The following is a 20,999-nucleotide window of genomic DNA, read 5'->3' on the forward strand; positions in this document are numbered from 1 at the left end:
CTATCAACAAGCAGCATGTAACTGAGAACAACAGAAGTGTAACTTGTTCCTTCTAGAGGTTGGTGTGGGGAGCCAGTGGGAACGAGTGAACAATAATTCAGTTTGATCTGCCCTTTGTGTGCTGGCTCTCGGCCCAATAGGTTCCCTGGCCCATTGCAGTCATTGTCCTCTCAGTTCCCTTTCCCTTGTGTCTCCACCACAATGGTCATGAGGAGGGCCAGTGTGACCATAACCAGGGCTATTTGACTCAGTCTCTGAAGGGTCCATGCTATTGGAGTTCTCCACACTCCCACTCTAATGTCTGGCCCCCACCTGTGTGGCTGTACTCTCCTTTATTCATGGTAATGTTATCTTACCCTCAAACCTCCCTTTTAGGTTTCTTTGCCTCCTTTCCTCTGTCCCCTCTCCCTTTTCCTGCTTTCTCTCCCAGGGGGCTTGCCTTCCCTTACTCTCATTCCCTATTCCTAGCCCATCCTGTGCCCTTGTGATTGTGTTGTTGTCTCCTCTTCTTCTTTTTTTGCAGGGCAATGAGGGTTAAGTGACTTGCCCAGGATCACACAGCTAGTAAGTGTCAAGTGTCTGAAGCCAGACTTGAACTCAGGTCCTCCTGATTCTAGGGCTGGTGCTCTATCCACTGCGCCACCTAGCTGCCCCTGTCTCCTCTTCTTTTACCTCGGTCTCCTACTGACCTGTATGATTCATCTAACAGTCCAACCATCAGATTTCAGTGCTTAGGCTACCCCATCCTACTCCCTGTTCCACTTTCACCTTGGGCCGAGTGGACCAGGACTTCTGCCCTGCTTCCTGACATCTAGAAAAAGGGGTTGGTGGCGCCCTTCAGATTCATATCCCCTTGAGTTATGTGTGGGTGAGAGTGAATAATTTTCTAAACTTGACAAACATAAAGAAACATGAACATTTGCATATACAAAGAATAGAAAAAATTACATCTGGAATCAAATCTGTTACAGCTTGCATTTTAAAAAATGTGTACATACATGCGTGTGTATTTGTATATGTATATATAAAGTTCAACATTTTGTCATCCTTATCTTTTCTCCTGAACCTCCTGTTTTATTTTTTGTGCATTTAAAAAATGCTTCAATGAGCTCCCTTTCTTCCTTATTTTTGGCATCACTATTAATAGTCCCCTCTTCCTCTCTCTTCCATTAAAAACAACAAACAGTCCTTGTATAACAAATAATCATAGTCAAGCAAAACAGGTTCACATGGTCGGGTCCAAAAATATATGTCTCAATCTACTCCAGTCTCCTACCTCTCTGGTAGTGTACTCCATTCATCAGACCTCTGGCATCATGGGTGGTAATTGCTTTGACTAGAATTCTTGTTTTTCAGGCCTGCTTTTCTTTACAGTGTCATAGTTATGGTAGAAATTGTTCTGCTTCTCCTCATTTCACTCTGCTTTAGTTTATAGAAATCTCCCCAGGTTTCTCTGAATCCATCCTTTTATAATTCCTTAGCATGCCCTAATCCATAACATTCAGCATCATTTATCCATCCATTTTCCAATTAATGGACATCCATTTTGTACTATTCCACAAATGAATCATTTGTATTTTTTTTTTTTTTGCAGGGCAATGAGGGTTAAGTGACTTGCCCAGACCACACAGCTAGTAAGTGTCAAGGGTCTGAGGACGGATTTGAACTCAGGTCCTCCTGAATCCAGGGCTGGTGCTTTATCCACTGAGCCACCTAGTTGCCCCCATCATTTGTATTTGATAGCAACAAATGTTGCCATAAATACTTTTGGATACCTGTGTCCTTTATCTCCTTTTCTTTTTGTTCTCTAGTGTATAAACCTAATAGTATCCACTTGAGTTTAAAGGCTGAGATAGGGCTGGAGTCCTTGCCCAGGTTGTTTCTGCCTATATCCAACTGTTATTTAAATTTTTGTAAAAAATCATAAACTGGGGGCAGCTAGGTGGCGCAGTGGATAGAGCACCGGCCCTGGATTCAGGAGTACCTGAGTTCAAATCTGGCCTCAGACACTTGACACTTACTAGCTATGTGACCCTGGGCAAGTCCCTTAACCCCCATTGCCCCACTCCCCCCCAATCATAAACTGAATAAAAAGCTATGTACACAATAAGGAATAAGATCATCATAAAACCACAGGCTTATTGTCTTGTGCATTTTTTTTTTTGGTAGGGCCACAAGGGCCAAGTGATTTGGCCAGGGTCACACAGCCAGCAAGTGTCAAGTGTCTAAGGTTGGACCTGAACTCAGGTCCTCCTGAGTACAGAGCTGGTGCTCCATCCATTTCACCACCTAGCTGCCCTGTCTTGTACATTTTAACAAAGGAAGAAATTAACAGCCAATAAATACCATCTTTACTTTTGTCCCCATCCCTTCCACCTGAAGCTCCCTTACCTAAGACTTGGCTTTATTTTTGTTCTGGTTCTGTGTCACTTTCTCTAGTCCTTTTCCCATGTTTTGTTCATATTTATAATTTTTGATAAACTAGATACAGCCATTTTCCAATAGATGAGCACACTGATTTCCCCCACCATCACAAATAAAACAAGCAAAATTTCCAAATGTATTATGATTAAAGTAACAATGAATCTATTTTACGTTGGTCCTTTTTTTATTTTCATGCTTGAAAAAATAATGGGCTTTGCCAACACCCAAAGGCCCCAGATTGATTTGGACTGATTGGATTGACTGAGACTGATTAGCAGATTAACCCACTTAAAGTTAATTCAGTTGAAACCACACCTGCCTGCCCCTCAAGAGGATATTGTTCTCAGCTGATCTCAACACGGGACCACCCTCAAGTCCAGTGAACCAATGGATTTGGGTGATGCTGGCCAATTAGCTTGAAGCAGTATGTAAGCTCTTCTTCTTCTGGGGACGTAGGAAGAACTTCCTCTCTCAGTTTATGGCTTGAACAGGAGCTTGGTAGCACAGCACTCTTGGAAGAAACAGGCCAGGCTGAACTCTTATCTTTCTTCTAGGGTAGATAGGTTTCTTAACTTTCTGAACTCCATGTGTTCTCCTTTTCACTAATAAAATGCTTAATACCCAAAATTGGTGCTAAAGCTTCTTTTTTTTTTTCTTTTTTTAGTGAGGCAATTGGGGCCAAGTGACTTGCCCAGTCATGCAGCCAGCAAGTGTTAAGTGTCTGAGGCCGGATCCGAACTCAAGTCCTCCTGAATCCAGGGCTGGCGCTCCATCCACTGCGCCACCTAGCTGCCCCGATGCTAAAGCTTCTAATTAATAAGTAAACCCTAGCTAGCTAGAAAATTAGTCACAATGCCAACTTTGGAAGTTGGTGCTCAAGATAAGAGTACACTCTGCCCCACCCAACCAGTGGGGAGGGGCCTCATTTAGCCAGCTTGTGATCTGCAGAAGTTTTCATTTCTTTGGATCTCCTTGAAACACACTGGCCACAGGATTCCTGCTACGCTTTTCAGAGTGAACAAATTTCTGGAGCACCAGAATTGCTGAGTAGCATTATAAGCCCACTGGTAAGCTTTTGATGGACAGTGGGTTGCAGGGAGGGAACATTAGTGAGTTTAAGAATTGACCATCCGGGCCCCTCACTAGGGACTGCTAGCATGATTCCTGGTGTCCTTGGGGTCATGGAATTAGGGAGACATCCTGGGGATTCTCAGAAATCTTACTGGAGCAGATACAAGTTGGAAGTGGCTTCTGGTATAGCTCTTGGGAATGGAGATAAGGATGCAAAGGAGAAAAGGCCTTCCATGCAGAGTTCAGATAGCCAGGAGAAGGAGATGACTAATAGCAACAATGGCAGACATCTTTCTAGCACTTTATGTGTTTGATATGTAAGGAAAGCAAGACTCCAGAAAGTTAAGTGACTTGCCCTTCAAGCCCAGGTCTCTTCTGACTCCCACATCTAGTCCTCTCCCCTACAAACTTCTTGAGTGGTAGGCACTGAAAGGCTTTTGCAGATGTTGGAAGGTGGCCCCTGGGGAAATGTGATTCAGGAAATGAGGAGAGTTCTAGCCATGGAGGGCAGCAGAGGAATCAAGGGTAGACTATCTGAATGGAGGGGAGGAGTCCAAGAAGGGAAGGAAATGCCAAGTCCCCTAAGGGGAACAAATTGATATCCTGGAGAGCTAGAAGGATGGGGACAGCAAAGAGGAGAAGCCTTTCTTCTGGAGATGCCTTTACTCTAAAATTGGCCATGGGGACATGTTTCTGAAACTTGGGGAGCTCCGTTTGCAAACCTTGGCTTTTAGGGATAGGAAAAGAGATCTGCTCCATTCCTAGCACCTTGCTTTTCTTCCTTTGCCATCGTTTCTCTTTCAGTTTCTTTTAAGGAATTATCTTTATCTCTGCCAATAAAGGAGGTCCAAAGGTTGTATTCAAAATTATATGTGGTCACCTTATTTCCAAAGTTTAGGGAAAATTAGCTGGGGTTTCTAATATATTGCTACTTATAAAATAGAAGCTTTAGCACCAGCTTTGGGCATTAAGCATTTATTAAAACATACCAAATATTAGTAAAGAGAGAACGCATAGCTCAGAAAGTTGAGGGCCTATCTAGCATAGAGGAGCAAGAGAGGTCAGCCTGGCTTCCTTTTTTCTCTATGTCCTCCACCACCAGCACGTCTGAGGGTGTGTGTGTGTGTGTGTGTGTGTGTGTGTGTGTAAGCTTTCTCTGGGTCCGGTTATTCAAATCTATTGGTTTACTGGACTTGAGAGTGGTCCATGAGCAGAAAGTGCTGAGGTCAGAGTTAAGAGAACACACCCTCTGAGAGCCAGGCTTTCAGGTAGGTATGGTTTTTGTTTTTTGTTTTTGTTTCAGAATTTTTTTTATTTCTTAAATTTTTAAAAAAATTTTTTTCCATAAAAGTATTTTATTATTTTCCAGTTACACGTAGAGATAGTTTTCAACATTTGTTTTTATAAGATTTCTAGTTTCAAATTTTTCTCCCTCCCTCCCCTCCCTAGGTGTGGTTTTAATTAAATTAACTTTAAGTGAGTTAATCAGCAAAGTCAATCCAATCGATCTTTTTTTTTTTTTTTAGTGAGGCAATTGGGGTTAAGTGACAATCCAATCAATCTTAATATTATCCCCTGGAGGGGGGGGCCCTCTGGGCGCCCCAAAACCCATTATTTTCTCACAGTTGGTCAAACATTCCAAGAGGGCCTGTAATCCAAACTGAGAAGGGAAGGGGAATAAACATTTCTGTAGGGCCTACTAATCTTTACAATATTATCCCATTTGATTCTCATAACAACCCTACGAGGTAGGTACTGTTATGATCCTCATTTTACACTTGGGGAAATTGAGGCAAACAGGTGACATGATTTACCCAGGGTCACACAGCTAGTAAGTATCTGAGGCTGGATTTGAACTCAGGTCTTTCTGACCCCAGGTCCAGCACTCCTAGTTGTCTAGGGGATTTTTTTTTTCCTTCTAGTGCTGTTGCCCTGAAACTGGTCTCCTCCAACACCATTCCTATTCCCCAACAGTTGCCTCACTGACAATGTCGTCCATATTTGAGATGGTCACTGGAAATGTGGTCCACGAACTGAGTAGGAAGGGAGACCTAATTCCTGTTGACAGCCTCATTGACGCAAACAAATTCCAACTGTTGTTCTCTCGTGTACAAAAGAAGGAGCCTTTTCTCTTTCTTTAAACCTCAGTACTGGACAACAGGGCTTACTGTGGATGACCTTCTGGAAGCCTCTGATGAGCTGGACTGTGTCCGCACAGGTCAGTATGATATGGGTGACAGAGAGAGGGATGGGATGCTGAGACCAATCATCCGAGCTGACAGCTGTGTGCCAGGCAATGGTGTAAGACAAAAGTGAGATGGTCCCCACTTCTCAAGGATGTCTTTTTCTACTGGGTGTGGTGACACGTAAATATAAATATATACAAAATACGCACAAAGTAATTCTTGGGGAGGAGGGGCATTAGTAAGAGCACCAGGAAAGGCCTGTAGAAAGTTGGATTTGAGATGAATCTTAAAAGCAGACTAGAGATTTAAAGAGGCAAAGGTGAAGAGGGAGATAGAGAAGAGTGGTCATGGGCCAAGAATTATTATGGCATGGGTGTATTTTGTTATGAGAAAAATCAAATATATGAAAATCCAAACTTATCCCTGAATATGACTTGGAAATAATAATAATAATACTAACAATAACCATAATAATAGTAATGATAGCCAATATTTCAGTGGCACCTACTTTGTGCCAGGCACTATGCTAATAAGCACTTCACAATTATCTCATTTATTTGATCCTCACAACCCTGGGAAGTAGGTGCTTTTAGAAAAGGACATGAGTTCCACCTGAACTTAAGAATCAACACTTGAGGGGGCAGCTAGGTGGCACAGTGGATAAAGCACCGGCCCTGGATTCAGGTTGACCTGAGTTCAAATCTGGCCTCAGACACTTGACACTTACTAGCTGAGTGACCCTGGGCAAGTCACTTAACCCTCATTGCCCCACAAAAAAAAAAAAAGAATCAACACTTGAACAACCCAAACACATGGCCGCCTAGGTTCTACTTGGAGATCTCCAAAGATGAGAGAGATAAGACAGCAGCTCTAAATGTTTGGAAGGTTTTCCTTGTATTGAAACCAAATCTGCCTCTACAACATGTACCCATGTTGTGGTTCTGCTCTTTGGGACCACATATGACAAATCTACTTCCTCTCTCATAAGACTGGGCTCAAATATCCTAAGACTACCATATTTTTCCTTCCAGCCAAGTCTTCTCTAGGCAAAACTTTTACCTAATTTCTTCAAATGATCCATATATGGCATAATTTCTAATTCTTTCCCCTTCCTGGTCACAGTTTCTGGGGCACAACCCAGTTTATCAATATTTTTTCCTAAAATGAGATGACCTAAACTAAATACTATATGGTCTGACCATAGGGTATAGCTAAGCTATCATCTCTCATGCTTTGGACCCTCTGCCTTTTTTTTTTTTTCCCCAGGACAATGGGGGTTAAGTGACTTGCCCAGGGTCACACAGCTAGTAAGTGTCAAGTGTCTGAGGCCGGATTTGAACTCAGGTCCTCCTGAATCCAGGGCTGGTGCTTTATCCACCGTGCCACCTAGCTGCCCCTCCTCTGCCTTTTTTTTTTTTTTTTTTTTTTGGTGAGGCAATTGGGGTTAAGTGACTTGCCCAGGGTCACACAGCTAGTAAGTGTCAAGTGTCTGAGGCCGGATTTGAACTCAGGCACTCCTGAATCCAGGGCCGGTGCTTTATCCACTGTGCCACCTAGCTGCCCCTCCTCTGCCTTTTTTAATGGAGGCTTGCATCTATTTTTGAGGGGCTGCTGTTGGCGCCTATTCGGCTGAGCCAAATAGTGCACTAAAATCCTGAGATCATTATCATGGAGACTTGTCTAGTTGGGCCTGTAAAAATGGAATTAATTTTTTGTACCTAAATGTAGAACATTACTTAATTGTAAATGTTACTTCATATTTAATTTAATTTTCTTAGATTCATATCAGCGTTCTGACCTGTTGAGATCAAAACACACCCTTTTGAGGAAAAGAGTTGGTGCAGATATCAGTGTGAGAATTATTGGATTTTTCATTTGACAAAAAGAATTCATCTTTTTTTTTTAAGTGCTTACTATGTGCTAGGCACTTTATTTTTTTAATCATAAAAGTATTTTATCATTTTCCAGTTCCATGTAAAGATACTTTTCTTTTTATTTTTTAATGGGGCAATGAGGGTTAAGTGACTTGTCCAGAGTCACACAGCTAGTGTCAAGTGTCTGAAGCCGAATTTGAACTCAGACCTTCCTGAATCCAGGGCTAGTGCTTTATCCATTGAGCTACCTAGCTGCCCCCAAAGATACTTTTCAACATTTGTTTTTATAAGATTTCTAGTTCCAAATTTATTCTCCCTCCCTCCCTTCCCTTATCCCTCTCCAAGACTGAAAGCAATCTGATATAGGTTATATATGTACATTCACACTAAACATTTATCTGCATTAGTCATGTTGTGAAAGAAGAATCAGAACAAAAGGGAAAAACCTCAAAAAAGAAAAAAAAAAGTAGAAATAGCATGGTCCAATCTGTATCTAGATTCCAGAGTTCTTTTTTCTGGATATGGAGAGCACTTTCTATCATGAGTCCTCTGGAAATATCTTGGATCATTGTATTGCTGAGAAGAGTTAATACCATCACAGTTGATCATCACACAATATTGTTGATACTGTGTACAATGTTCTCTTGGTTCTGCTCATTTCACTCAGCAAAAAAGAATTCATCTTAAAACAGCTCCTATAATTTTTCCCTATAATATGTTTTAAGTGTTATATATTTATCTTCTAACTTGTTTGCTTGCCTTACATCATTGTCTTCTCAAAGCTATCTTTTACACATTTGCCAAGAAAGTCTTCCTAAGGCACACATCTGATCATATCACTCCCCTGCCTGAAACCCTTTAGTGGTTTCCTATTGTCGACAGGAAAAATCCAAATACCCAGAATTGAAGGCTCTCCACAATTTAGCTCAAACATTTTTTTCTTTAATCTCCAATCAGTTTTTTTTTTTTCGGGGCAATGAGGGTTAAGTGACTTGCCCAGGGTCACACAGCTAGTGTCAAGTGTCTGAGGTCATATCTGAACTCAGGTCCTCCTGAATCCAAGGCTGGTGCTTTATCCATGGTGCCACCTAGCTGCCCCTCCAATCAGTTTTTAATCTGTTTCCTTGGTCCCTTATTAAGTATAATTTTATTTATGATCTGAAAAGGATACTTTTAATATTTCTGCTTTTAACAATAAAATTTTTATGTACTAAAAATAGTCAGTCTTTGTAAAAGTACCATGAACTGCTGAGAAAAAAAAAAAGATGCATTCCTTTCTATTTCTATTCAATTCTCTCCAGCTATCTATCATTTTTAGTTTATCTAAAATTCTATTCAACTTCCTTAACTAATCAACTTTGGTTAGATTTATCTAGTTCTGAGAAGGGAAGATTAAAGTCCCCTACTATTATAGTATTACTATCTATCTTCACCTTCTTTTAAAAATCTAGATGCTATAGTACTTGATGCATATAGGTTCAGTATTGACATTGTTTCATTGTCTATGGTACCTTTTATCAAAATGTAGTTACCCTGTTTATCTCTTAATTAAATCTATTTTAGCCATAATTTTGTCTGAGATCAGAATTGCTACTCCTGCCTTTTTTGCATCAGCTGAAGCATAATAAATTCTACTCCAACCTTCTTCCTTTCTTCCTTCCTTTTCTTGGATTTCCTTGTCAGAACTTGGTCTGTTGAGTTTTCTTTTTAATTATTTTTCAGTAACATTTTTTAATTTCATTTTGCAGGGCAATGGGGGTTAAGTGACTTGCCCAGGGTCACACAGCTAGTGTCAAGTGTCTGAGGCCAGATTTGAACTCAGGTCCTCCTTAATCCAGGGCTGGTGCTTTATCCACTGTGCCACCTAGCTGCCCCTCTTTTTAATTATTTTTCAATTATTTATTTGTTTTTGGCATTTGAAAATTTTTTTGAGTTTCAAATTCTCTCCCTCCCACCCCTTCCCCCACCTAAGCATTTATGGCAAACATAATTATATCAATTATACATGGGAACTCATGCAAAAATTATTTCTATATTAGTCATATTTCACTAAAAAGCAAGAAAAAACAAAATGAGAAAATTATACTTCAGTTTGCATTCAGAGTTCATCAGTTATCCCTCTAGAGATGGATAGCATTTTTTCATCCTGGGTCCTTTGGAATTGTCTTGGATCATTGTATTGAGAATAGCCAAGTCTTTCACAGTTGGTCATCATTACAGCATTGCTATTACTGTGCACAGTGATTTCCTGGTTCTTTTCATTTTACTTTGCTTCAGTTCATATGGGTCTTGTCATGTTTTTCTGAAATCACCTCTCACAGTCATATGCCACAACTTATTCAGCCATTCCCACACTGATGAACATCCCTTCAATTTCCAATTCTTTGCCACCACAAAAAGAGCGGCTATAAATACTTTTTGTATGTATAGGTCCTTTCCCCTTTTCCTTGATCTCTTTGGGATAAAGACCTAGCAGTGGTATTGCTGGATCAAAGGGTATGCACAGTCAAACCAACCTTTCCAGCCTCATTTAACATCATCCCCCTTCACATACTATCCTTTTTTTTTTTTTTTTTTTGTGAAGCAATTGGGATTAAGTGACTTGTCCAGGGTCACACAGCTAGTAAGTGTTGTTAAGTGTCTGAGGCCGGATTTGAACTCAGGTCCTCCTGAATCCAGGGCCGGTGCTCTATCCACTGTACCACCTAGCTGCCTGCATACTATCTTTTAGTCAAGGTGGATTGCTAACTGTTCCATCACACTCAAAAAAGTATTCTCCCCATGCCTGGAATTCACTCCTTCCTCATCTTTTCCATTCAAATCCTTAGCTTCCTCCAGTGCTCAGCCCATGGTCCACTTGGTTCCTTCTAGCCCATGGACTGACTCAATGACTCTTTAGAGATCCACAAGGTTCCACTCTCCCACCTCCACCCCAACCAAACCTGTGATTCTCTCCAGGATCCCTGGAGGGAGTGAGAAAGGGCCCTGGTGGTAAGCTTTCTTGGGAAAGTAGGACTGTGGAGGAAATAGGTTATTTTAATTGTTGCATTTTGGGAAAAGGATAAGGGCTATCTCTTGGTTCATCTAAGGCCTATTATCTCTGCCCTCTCTTTCCTTTTTTCTCCAGAGGTGAAAGAAAAAAAACCAGTTTAGCATTGAGAGCAATATGGAAAAGAAGATGAGTATTACGTTGAATGTACCCAAAGACACAAACTTAGACAAGAAAGATGACTCCTCTATAAAGCATGACCTCAAGATACAGTGCTATGAGATCTCCCAGGCAACAAAGGACTCTTTGTCCCATCGGTGAGTCTGTGCCTTTGGGAAGGGAAAAGGGAGGGGCTATTTTGGCTGGGAGGGAGGTCAGGAGTCTCTGCATATTGTACCCCAGCTGTCCAGCTTCCCCCCCTGCCCAATCCCCATTCTCCCCATAAGATCTTCACCCTGCTTCCCCCTTAGGAAAAGTGCTAGACAGAGAGCACACCTTGAGGACACAATGCATTTCACTGGGGACAACTACTAGCCAGATGCCAGGGGAGCCCTGACAGCTTGGGAGGGTGAAGCCTCCAGCCGTCAGGATAGTTGCAGGGCCTGAAAAACCATCCCAAATGTTCAAACTGGGATTGTAAGAGGCTCCTGCCTCTTGGGAAGGGAATGGGAAGCCCATTCCACTTTTCTTCTGTGCTGGCTCTCTCAGGGTGGGCCAGGCTGCTTCTAGATCTGGAGTTGCTCCAGAAATGACCCCAATGTTCTAGAAGCCCTTGGGTGAAGGAAAGTTCTCCGATTGCCTTCCTTCCCTCACTACACATCTGCCCCCCTGAGTTCTTCTGCCTTTAGGATTAGCCTGGGCCTAAAGAGGATTCCAAAAGGGGTCTTTGGTAATTCCTTATACCTCTTCCTTCTCAAAAACTAAATTTGTTCCTAGAGTAAGTGTTTTTTTTAAGGTGGTCGGGTGACACTAGTGAGTCAGGGAATGTTCTGTAGGTGGAGGTCTTTCAACTCACACTCTGCCTGGTTATCTCATTCTCTAGGAAGCTGAAGACAGAGCAGCCTTCCGAAGTCAAGGCATTAAAGGAAAGAGGAGAAAATCTGTACATGGTGATACAAACTGTGGAGACAATAGAGGAACAAGAAGTACAGGGGAAATATTCAGAGGATGTTTGGTTCAACTTCTTGAAGAAAATAGATGTTAGAATCCTGGTAGTGGCAGGGAGGGGATGGTGGCAAGGATGAAAATGGCTCAGACCTGTGGCATCCAGGGGCCTTCAGTTCCAGACATCAGACCCTCCCCTCTGCTCTGACCCTGCAAACATTACCTGGCACTGCCTTCTTTTCCTCCCTTTTACGTTCACTTCTTGTCCTAGGCAAATATCAACATCAGAGAAAGCAGTGCTATTACCATCCCTTCTAAGAGTGTCCTTGCCTTCAGAGTAAACCTGCTGGTCTTTGATGAGGAGTATTGTAGTAAGTAGAGGCCTTTGGAGGGGCATCGGTGTGGCCTTGTGGGCTCTGTTCAAGGGTGAGAGAGTTTGAGCATAGGTAGGATAGGTCACAGCTGGAGTGGAGATTGGATAGGAGGGGGAGGACAGGGAAGGAGAGAGGGTGGGTCTTTAAAATTTGGGTCATGATTCTCATCTGGCCTCACCAGTGTTGTGCCCCACAGATTACTGAGGACCATTGTGGGATCTACCCCAGCCTTTTCAGTAGAAAGCTACAAATGGCCCTTCTAGGGTTCTTCTGGGGAAGTTCTGAAGAAACGATGCCCTTCCTGTTTCCCATTGAGTGGAGGAGGATAAGTGGCTGGAGTCAGGAAGATCTGAGTTCAAATCCTATTCTAGATCCTTATTAGTTGTGTGACCCTAGGCAAATCATTTAACCTTGATGAGCCTTAGTTTCTTCATCAGCAAGATGAATCATAGGGTTATATTATATATTTGATTGCATATTGTGTACTCTATTAGATTGTAAGCTCCCTAAGGACAGAGATTTGTCTTCTTTTTGTAGCCCCAGCACTTAGTACGGTGCCTGGCACATCATAGGTGCCTAATAAGTGTTTATTGATTGATCACAAAAATCAAATGTACCACCAATATGAACTGTTATTTTCTGCCTCTCTAGGAATTTCTCATTTTAATGATGAAAATTCTTTCCCTGTAGGTAAGTATACCATTTGGACAGTTTCTCTCTACAGCTCTGTCCCCTTTCCTAGAAAGCCTAGTCCTTTCTGAGCCTCTGATTCTCTCCAGGTTGGAACAACCTCTGAATGGAGGGGGAATGAGATCCTTTTTGAGAGTAGAATTTAATTCTCCTCAGGGATGTCTCTATCCTATCTAAGAACATGAAAAAAGCTCTGGGGCAGGATGCTAGGGTGGGTGGGTGGGAAAAGGCAGCCCCATATGAAGAAACAGATTGAGTTGTAGTGGAAATAACACTCTAGGAATCAAAAGCCCTGACTTTTAGTCTCATATCTGCTGTTTAATCAGCTGTGTGACCTTGGGGAAGTCATTTTTCTATCTGGGTCTCAGCTTCTTTATTTGTAAAATGAGAGGGTGAGATTAACTGGTCCCTTTGATCTCTGTCTATGATTCTGTGATTCCAAGCTGGGGCAGAAGTAACTTAATGACCACTGAAGCACTTCCCGAAGGGCCCAACAGGAAGTCACAGAAGTGGTGAGGGTCCACGTTCTGCTCAGTTTAAAAAGAAAGATTCATACACTGTCACCGGAGACTGAGAAGAGTCAGGAGACCCAGGGTCTAGTTGCCATTCTGACATTGTCTGATGTAGCCATGGGGCAGGTTTTACTTATCTTGGATGGCCACTATGTCTTGCCAACAGATCCACCTGTTGTGGGACCATGATAGGGTATTAGAGAAAGCAACACAATGTGATAGCAAGAGTGCTAGATTTTGGGGGGGCAGCGAGGTGGTGCAGTGGATAAAGCACTGGCCCTGGATTCAGGAGGACTTGAGTTCAAATCCAGTCTCAGATACTTGACATTTACTAGCTGTGTGACCCTGGGCAAGTCACTTAACCCAGTTTGCTTCAGTTTCCTCACCTGTAAAATGAACAGGAGAAGGAAATGGCAAACCACTTTAGTATCTCTACCAAGGAAAACTCCAAGTGAGGTCTCAGAGAGTCAGAAATGACTTGAACAACAACAACAACAACAAGGGGGAGGGGGTCCTTTTTAAAGTTCTAGCCCTTAGGGCAGCTAGGTGGTGAAGTGGATAAAGCACTGGCCCTGGATTCAGGAGGACCTGAGTTCAAATCTGACTCAGAAGCTTGACACTTAATAGCTGTGTGGCCCTGGGCAAGTCACTTAACCCTCACTGTCCCCCCAAAAAAAACCCAAAACAAAACAGAATTATGGGGTAGCTAGGTGGCACAGTGGATAAAGCACTGGCCCTGGATTCAGGAGGACCTGAGTTCAAATCTGGCCTCAGACACTTGACACTTACTAGGTGTGTGACTCTGGGCAAGTCACTTAACCCTCATTACCTTGCCAAAAAAAAAAAGTTCTAGGCTTCAAATTTCTAGCTTTAACAGAAAATATGACATGGCCCCCTGGAAAGTTTGAAATCCTGCCTTTGTCACTACCAGTATGACCTTGGGCAAGTCACTTAGCCCCTGTGGGCCTCAGTTTTCTCATCTGTAAAATGAAGGGGTTAGGACTAGAATGTCTCTGGGATCCCTTCCAACTCTAGAACTTCGATCGTATAATTACCTAGAAAGCCCATGGGGAGAAGGGAATATAGGAAAGGTGGCCCCCTCCTCAGGAACCAGGGTGCTGGGGGTGGAGGTAGATTAAACACCTAAGGGGTTGTCATATTCAGTTCTGGACACCAGTATAATGAAGGCATTGATAAAAGGAGAATGACCCACAAAGGGCCTTGAAGCCATAGCATGCCAAGAAAGTATGCATTTAACAAGTGTCTACTGCATGTCAGGCCCTGTAATAGGCACTGGGAGACAAACAAGGTTCAGTTGAAGGAGCTGTGTATATTCACTTAACCTCTAGGAGCCTCAGTTTCCTTTTCTGTAAAATGAGAGGGTTGGACTCAGCTTCTCTAGTCTCTTCCTGCTCTGAATCTACAATCCGATGATGAATTAAGCAAACGAAGCTGTGAAGAAGAATCCTTTGGCCAGGGCCCGAAGAAGAAAGCTATATGAGGGTCTTAGGGAAGGGGCAGGTAGACTGGCCAGCGCCAGCCAGAAAGAAGATGCAGAGGGTCATGATGGCTGTTTTGTGGAAGATGGATTGGCTTAGTCTCTGTGGTTTCAAAGGGCAGAACCAGGAGCCATGGTTGGGAATTAGAAAGATGTCAAATATAGGCTTTATGTTAGGGAAAACCAAACCAAACCACTTCCGAATACTTCGAGGCATTCCATAGTGGAATGAGCTGCCTTCTGAGGTGGCGCCTTCCTCCTTCTCATTGGAGGTCTTCGTGCAGAGGCTGGATGGAGAGACTCATCTTTTTTGATGTAGTGGGGATAGATTCCTTCAGGGACGGGTTGGCCTAGAGAGATGCTAAACAGCTCTCAAGAATTCAGTGATGCTATCATCAAGGGGATGATGAGACTTGGCCGACACACCACAACAAAAAAAACAATAAAGCTACTGTGCACAAGTGCCGAGGGGGATACAGGTTAGGTAAGATTTAGTCCCTACTGTTATGTCTCACCCTCTGTGACCACTGTTCTTTTTTTGTTACAGAAAGTGATAGTGCCTACAGATCAGGTAAGTGAACCAGCTACCAAAGGAAGTTGGGCTTCAGACCTCAAAAAGGTGATCAGTGACCCCTGCAATCTGAAGGTGGGGCAGGATGTCTAAGATCAATACCCCACCCATACCCACTGGAGGTTATCCTTGGAGACCCCAACTCCAAGGAGAGTGAGATTATTCCCCCTCCTTGACCCTTGATTCCTCCCCTGAAATATTCAGCTTGAGTGGCTGGAATGTGGAGCCCAGTGGGTTGTAACCCAATTAGAATGAGGTGTTGGGTTGATAGCAGTAAGGGAAACTGTCAAGGCTCTGAGCCTGCCGCAAAGGGGAGGATGGAATCTTAGCTAGGGAAAATGAGTTGGGGGAAGTAGCATGGTGGCATGTTGGGTTCTTAACCTTTATCATGTCATGGGCCAGTCTGGTGAAGCTTATGGACTCCTACTCAGAATAATGTTTTTGGTTTTTTGGGGGGGTGGGGCAATGGGGGTTAAGTGACTTGCCCAGGGTCACACAGCTAGTAAGTGTTAAGCGTCTGAGGCCGGATTTGAACTCAGGTCCTCCTGAATCCAGGGCCGGTGCTTTGTTCATTGTGCCACCTAGCTGCCCCCAGAATAATGTTTTAAAATGCATTAGATAGGGGCAGCTAGGTGGCACAATGAACAAAGCACCGGCCCTGGATTCAGGAGGACCTGAGTTCAAATCCGGCCTCAGACGCTTAACACTTACTAGCTGTGTGACCCTGGGCAAGTCACTTAACCCCAATTACTTCACCCAACCGCCCCCCCCAAAAAAACAATAAAATGCATTAGATAATATACATAGGATTGACAAGGAAACCAATTATGTTGTACACTTCAATGATCAAAATATTTTTTAAAAATCAAAAAAGTTCATGGACTCCAAGTTAAGCACCTCTGGTAGTTGTGTCCCACTTAGGGCACTCGACTAGGAGCAAGGAAGACCTAGGTTCAAATCTAGCCTCAGACACCTGGAATGTGTCTCTGGGCAAATTATTTAGCCTCTTTGGGTCTCGGTGTCCTTAGCTATAAAATGAGGGGGTTGGGCTCAGCCTTTCGGGTCCCTTCAGGCTCTAAATCTATGATTCAATGGTACATCAAGCAAATGAAGGGCTGAAGAGAAGAATCCTCTGACTGGGGCCCCTAGAAGAAAACTACATGAGGGTCCTGGGAAGGGGCAGCAGGCTGGCCAGTGCAAGCTATTCTCCACCCTCTTCTCCTCAGTAAGGGAGGCTGAGGAACCCTGAAAGCCCCTGAAGAGCTTCAGGGATCTGCAGGAGAAGGTGAAGGACTTGAAATGGGAGCTCCAACACCTGACAGGAATGGAACAGAAGGACGTGCCGGACTCAATTAAAAGGCATCTGCAGGATGGGACACTGGGGGAACTGGAGGAAAAGGTGAGAGGGCCCACCTCCCAACCCCCAGCTTGGCTAGAGAGGAAGGGTGAGGAGTTGGGGGGGGAGGGAATCTGCGGGTAGAATTTCAAAGAGCTGTTTTGTGGGGCAAGTGAGAAGGTCATGGAGTTCATACCTTTGTCTCCTGTCATCCTTTTCTTGGCCACCAGGTCAGGATTACCTTTCTCACGGAAGAGCTAAGGTATTCTGAGGACCCTCTTCTGAGCATACTGTTTGATGCTTGTGGGAGCTTCATACTGCAAAGGGGTGATGTCATGCTGTACTTCCTTGACGCACTGACAGGTGAGAAAAAGGGTGGGGGCAATATCTCGGGCATAGTGGCTGGGTGGGGAGTAAGGCCAACATTTATTGGGGGGCAATTAAATGGAGCTGATTGTTCCTCCCACTGCACCTTTGAATAAACTGTCATTTCACAGAGGTGAAGGGTGCCGCTTCTATTTTCTCCTTCTGGCTGGCCTCCTGGAGGACAACACCCTTCACCCCCCAGCCTAGGCACTTTGATAGTACATTGGGTAGATCTCTGAACCCGGAGTCAGGAAGATCTGAATTTGAATCCTGCCTCAAATACTTCTTATTGGTTGATTCTGGACAAGTCAATTAACCTCTCTCAGCCTCAGCTTCCTCATTTGTAAAATGGAGATAATAATAGCCTCTACCTTAAAGGGTTGTTGTGAGGATCAAATTGCAAGCCCTAAAGTGCTCTATGTTGTTGTTCAGCCATTTCTGACTCTCCCTGACCTCATCTGGGGTTCTTTTGGCAGTGACATTGGAGTGGTTTGCCATTTCCTTCTCCAGCCCATTTTACAGATGTGAAAACTGAAGCAAACAAGGATAAGTGACTTTCCCAGGGTCATACAGCTAACTAAGTGTTTGAGGCCGGATTTGAACTCAGTCTTCCTGATTCCAAACCTAGTGCTCTATCCACTGTGTCACCTAGCTGCCCCATAAGTGCTATGTAAATGCTAGCTACTATTATTATCTCTTTTTTTTTTTTTGTGAGGCAACTGGGGTTAAGTGACTTGTCCAGGGTCACACGGCTAGTAAGTGTCAAGTGTCTGAGGCCAGATTTGAACTCGGGTCTTCCTGACTCCAAAGCTAGTGCTCTACCCACTGCACTACCTAGCTGCCCCTATTATTATTATCCCAACTGGATGACTCCCCATCCACCATTTCCAGGTGCCCCTCAAGAGTTTGCTTATGGTGCCTCCCAGCCGGTGACCTAATCTGGGAAGCAAGACCCACACCCTTTTCTTCATCCACCTCTGCTCTCTGTTCCCAGAACTGGAAGAGGTGCAACAGAAGCTGCTGGCTGTGGTTATGGAAGAGAGGCGCTTGTCTGAGTTGATGAAGTTGGTGAGAAAGTCTGGGCCTCTTTGGGAAAGAGCTCTGGGGCTGGGGGATAAGGAGGAGGGGTGTGGGGAAACAGTTGCCGCTGCTTTTCCAAATAAGAAAGGGGCATCCTCTAGAGTCTGGGGAGCTGAGAGCATGTAGAAAAAGGTGGGGAGGAGAGATAGAGATTAGTCCCAGTGTCTTTAAATCTGGTGGGCATCATAGACTCTTCAAGTTGGAAACGACCTTATAGTTGATTATCTTAGTCGAACTATTGACTATCTATAGCAAAACTCCCTTCCTTCCAGGTGAAGGACATCCTAAAGCAGACCTCCAAGAGTGAGCCAAAACCATTCCCTCTGATGGATGACTCAGTCACCCACATGCTTGTGAGAACATGTGACCCAGAGTACAAAGAAAAGCTCTGTGTCACCTGGGACTCAGACACATGTCACTCACTCTGTGTCCTCTACACAGCCCTTTCTCTCCTGATGGTAATATAAGCCCAAGGTCCCAGTGCTGTCCTCTAATTTTGTTTCCCAGGGCTGGATAGTTTCAATCTCAAACCACCAGATTGTCAATCAAAATAGCTTCACATGATTTCATTCCAAAGAAGAAAAGAAAATGATCAAAGACATGGAGTATACTGTTCTTTGTACAGTAGATTGTAAGCTCCCTGAGGATAAGAACTGCTTAATTTTGCCTTTGTAATAAATCAGTTTCACAGAATCTCAGTGTTGAAAGGGGTTCTAGAGGTCTCCTAAGACAACCTGTACCTTGAAGATATTAAATTGATTCTCTTTCTTTCTTTCTTTTTTTATTTTTTGGCAGGGCAATGGGGGTTAAGTGACTTGCCCAGGGTCACACAGCTAGTAAGTGTTAAGTGTCAGAGGCCGAATTTGAACTCAGGTCCTCCTGGATCCAGCGCCGGTGCTTTATCCACTGTGCCACTTCTGTTTCTTTTTTAATTGATCCTATTTATGGTTAATTGATTTCATCCTGTAACTGCCTAAGTCATGGTTCTTTGTCTTTGAACTTAGTTCAGAAATGCAGATGGCCTGTAATGAGTTAGGTTAGAAATCTAGTTCTTCTACTAATCACTGTTCTATTTTTTTTTTTGGTGGGGCAATGGGGGTTAAGTGACTTGCCCAAGGTCACAGAGCTAGTAAGTGTCAAGTGTCTGAGGCTGGATTTGAACTCAGGTACTCCTGAAGCCAGGACCAGTGCTTTATCCACTGTGCCTGTGGGGCAATGAGGGTTAAGTGACTTACCCAGGGTCACACAGCTAGTAAGTGCACTGTTCTATTCTTGCCTCAAGAAAATCTGCTATCCTTGAGGGATGCAGGTAGATACCAAGGAGTTTGGTCCACTATCTCTGATCTTGAAAGTGGACTCAAACAATGAACATTTCTTAGTCACAAGAGTTCATCTACCCCTCTGAATTAGTTAAGAGAAAACTTGTTATCCCTCATAATTTCTTCAGAAAAATTCTATGACATCTCTTTGCTGTCTTTGAAGGCCTACAAGCCTACCTGGTACATTTCCACAAGATATGTTGTCTATCGTTGCCTGTTCTACAATTAACTTCTTCCTAGGAGCCAGGGAACTTGCTATCCCTGGTCCACTATCAGTGGCCTTGGGATGCTGATGGGTCCCACAAATCAATTAAGCATTCCTTGAAGATATAGACGGGTAGTTTCCAACCCTATGTTAGCCTCTTTTTCTCCTCCTCCTCCTCCTTCTTCTGGCAATTGGGGTTAAGTGACTTGCCCAAGGTCACACAGCTAGTAAGTATCAAGTGTCTGAGGCCGGATTTGAACTCGGGTCCTACTGAATTCAGGGCTGGTGCTCTATCCACTGTGCCACCTAGCTGTCCCCAGCCCTCTCTTCTTTTGTTTGTTTGTTTTTTTTCAGTGAGGCAATTGGGGTTAAGTGACTTGCCCAGGGTCACACAGCTAGTAAGTGTTAAGTGTCTGAGGCTGGATTTGAACTCAGGTACTCCTGACTCCTGGGCTGGTGCTCTATCCACTGTGCCACCTAGCTGCCCCAGCCCTCTTCTTAATGTAACCAACCATGTTGTCCTCACTCCCATGATGCTGTCAACCCTATAACTCACCTACCCAGTTCTGTTCTTTGTTCTATGTTTACTCCTTTTCCTCTGTGTTACTGACCTAAATGATCCACTTTGTTAACAGGTTCACTCCATGCTGATAAATTGATAAAGTTCAGAATTCTGTGCTTCAGTTTCTTTTATTAAACTCTATTGAGATAACTGGAACAAAAATTTTATCTACATTCTACTCAATGACCATCTAGCTTTCACTTAAAGACCTCCTGGGATGGGCAGCTAGGTGGCACAGTGGATAAAGCACCAGCTTTGGATCTGGGAGGACTTGAATTCAAATCCAACCTTAGACACTTGACACTTACTAGCTGTGTGATCCTGGGCAAGTCACTTAACCCTCATTGCCCTGCAAAAAAAGAAAGAGAGAGAGAGAGAGAGAGAGAGAGAGAGGAAAAAAAAGACCTCCTGGGAGAGGGCACCCCTTAGGCAGGCAGGCAACAAGCATTTATTAAGTGCTTTCTATGTGCCAGGCATGGTATTAAGCCCCAGGGATACAAACACAGACAAAATGGAACAGGCTCTTCCCTCAACAGGCTTCTATTCTTTTTTTTTTTTTTTTTTAGTGAGGCAATTGGGGTTAAGTGACTTGCCCAGGGTCACACAGCTAGTAAGTGTTAAGTGTCTGAGGCCAAATTTGAACTCAGGTCCTCCTGAATCCAGGGCCGGTGCTCTATCCACTGAGCCACCTAGCTGCCCCTAACAGGCTTCTATTCTAATGGGGGGTGGACAATACACAAAGGGGAACTGGAAAAGATGGGGGTGAGGTACACACTCAGAGGTGTGCTGTTGAAGTCTAGAAAATCAGAAGCACATCCAGGTGGGGAATGAAGCTGGC

At 43.6% G+C, this 20,999-nt stretch overlaps 1 protein-coding gene across 1 annotated transcript; it reads left to right on the forward strand.

The window, feature by feature from the left end:
* Window positions 1–3,361: 3,361 nt before the first annotated feature.
* Window positions 3,362–18,788, forward strand: GSDMB (gasdermin B). The gene is given in 14 exon segments (XM_044003268.1): window positions 3,362–3,491; window positions 5,470–5,585; window positions 5,587–5,713; window positions 5,993–6,000; window positions 10,692–10,861; window positions 11,587–11,743; window positions 11,920–12,019; window positions 12,674–12,712; window positions 15,270–15,293; window positions 16,443–16,459; window positions 16,546–16,692; window positions 16,860–16,992; window positions 17,990–18,063; window positions 18,348–18,788. Coding segments are annotated over 13 exon segments (1,293 nt in total). The 5' UTR covers window positions 3,362–3,491; window positions 5,470–5,483; the 3' UTR covers window positions 18,543–18,788.
* Window positions 18,789–20,999: the final 2,211 nt, after the last annotated feature.

Source organism: Dromiciops gliroides, chromosome 4 (genome assembly GCF_019393635.1).
Source record: "Dromiciops gliroides isolate mDroGli1 chromosome 4, mDroGli1.pri, whole genome shotgun sequence".
NCBI lineage: Eukaryota > Metazoa > Chordata > Mammalia > Microbiotheria > Microbiotheriidae > Dromiciops > Dromiciops gliroides.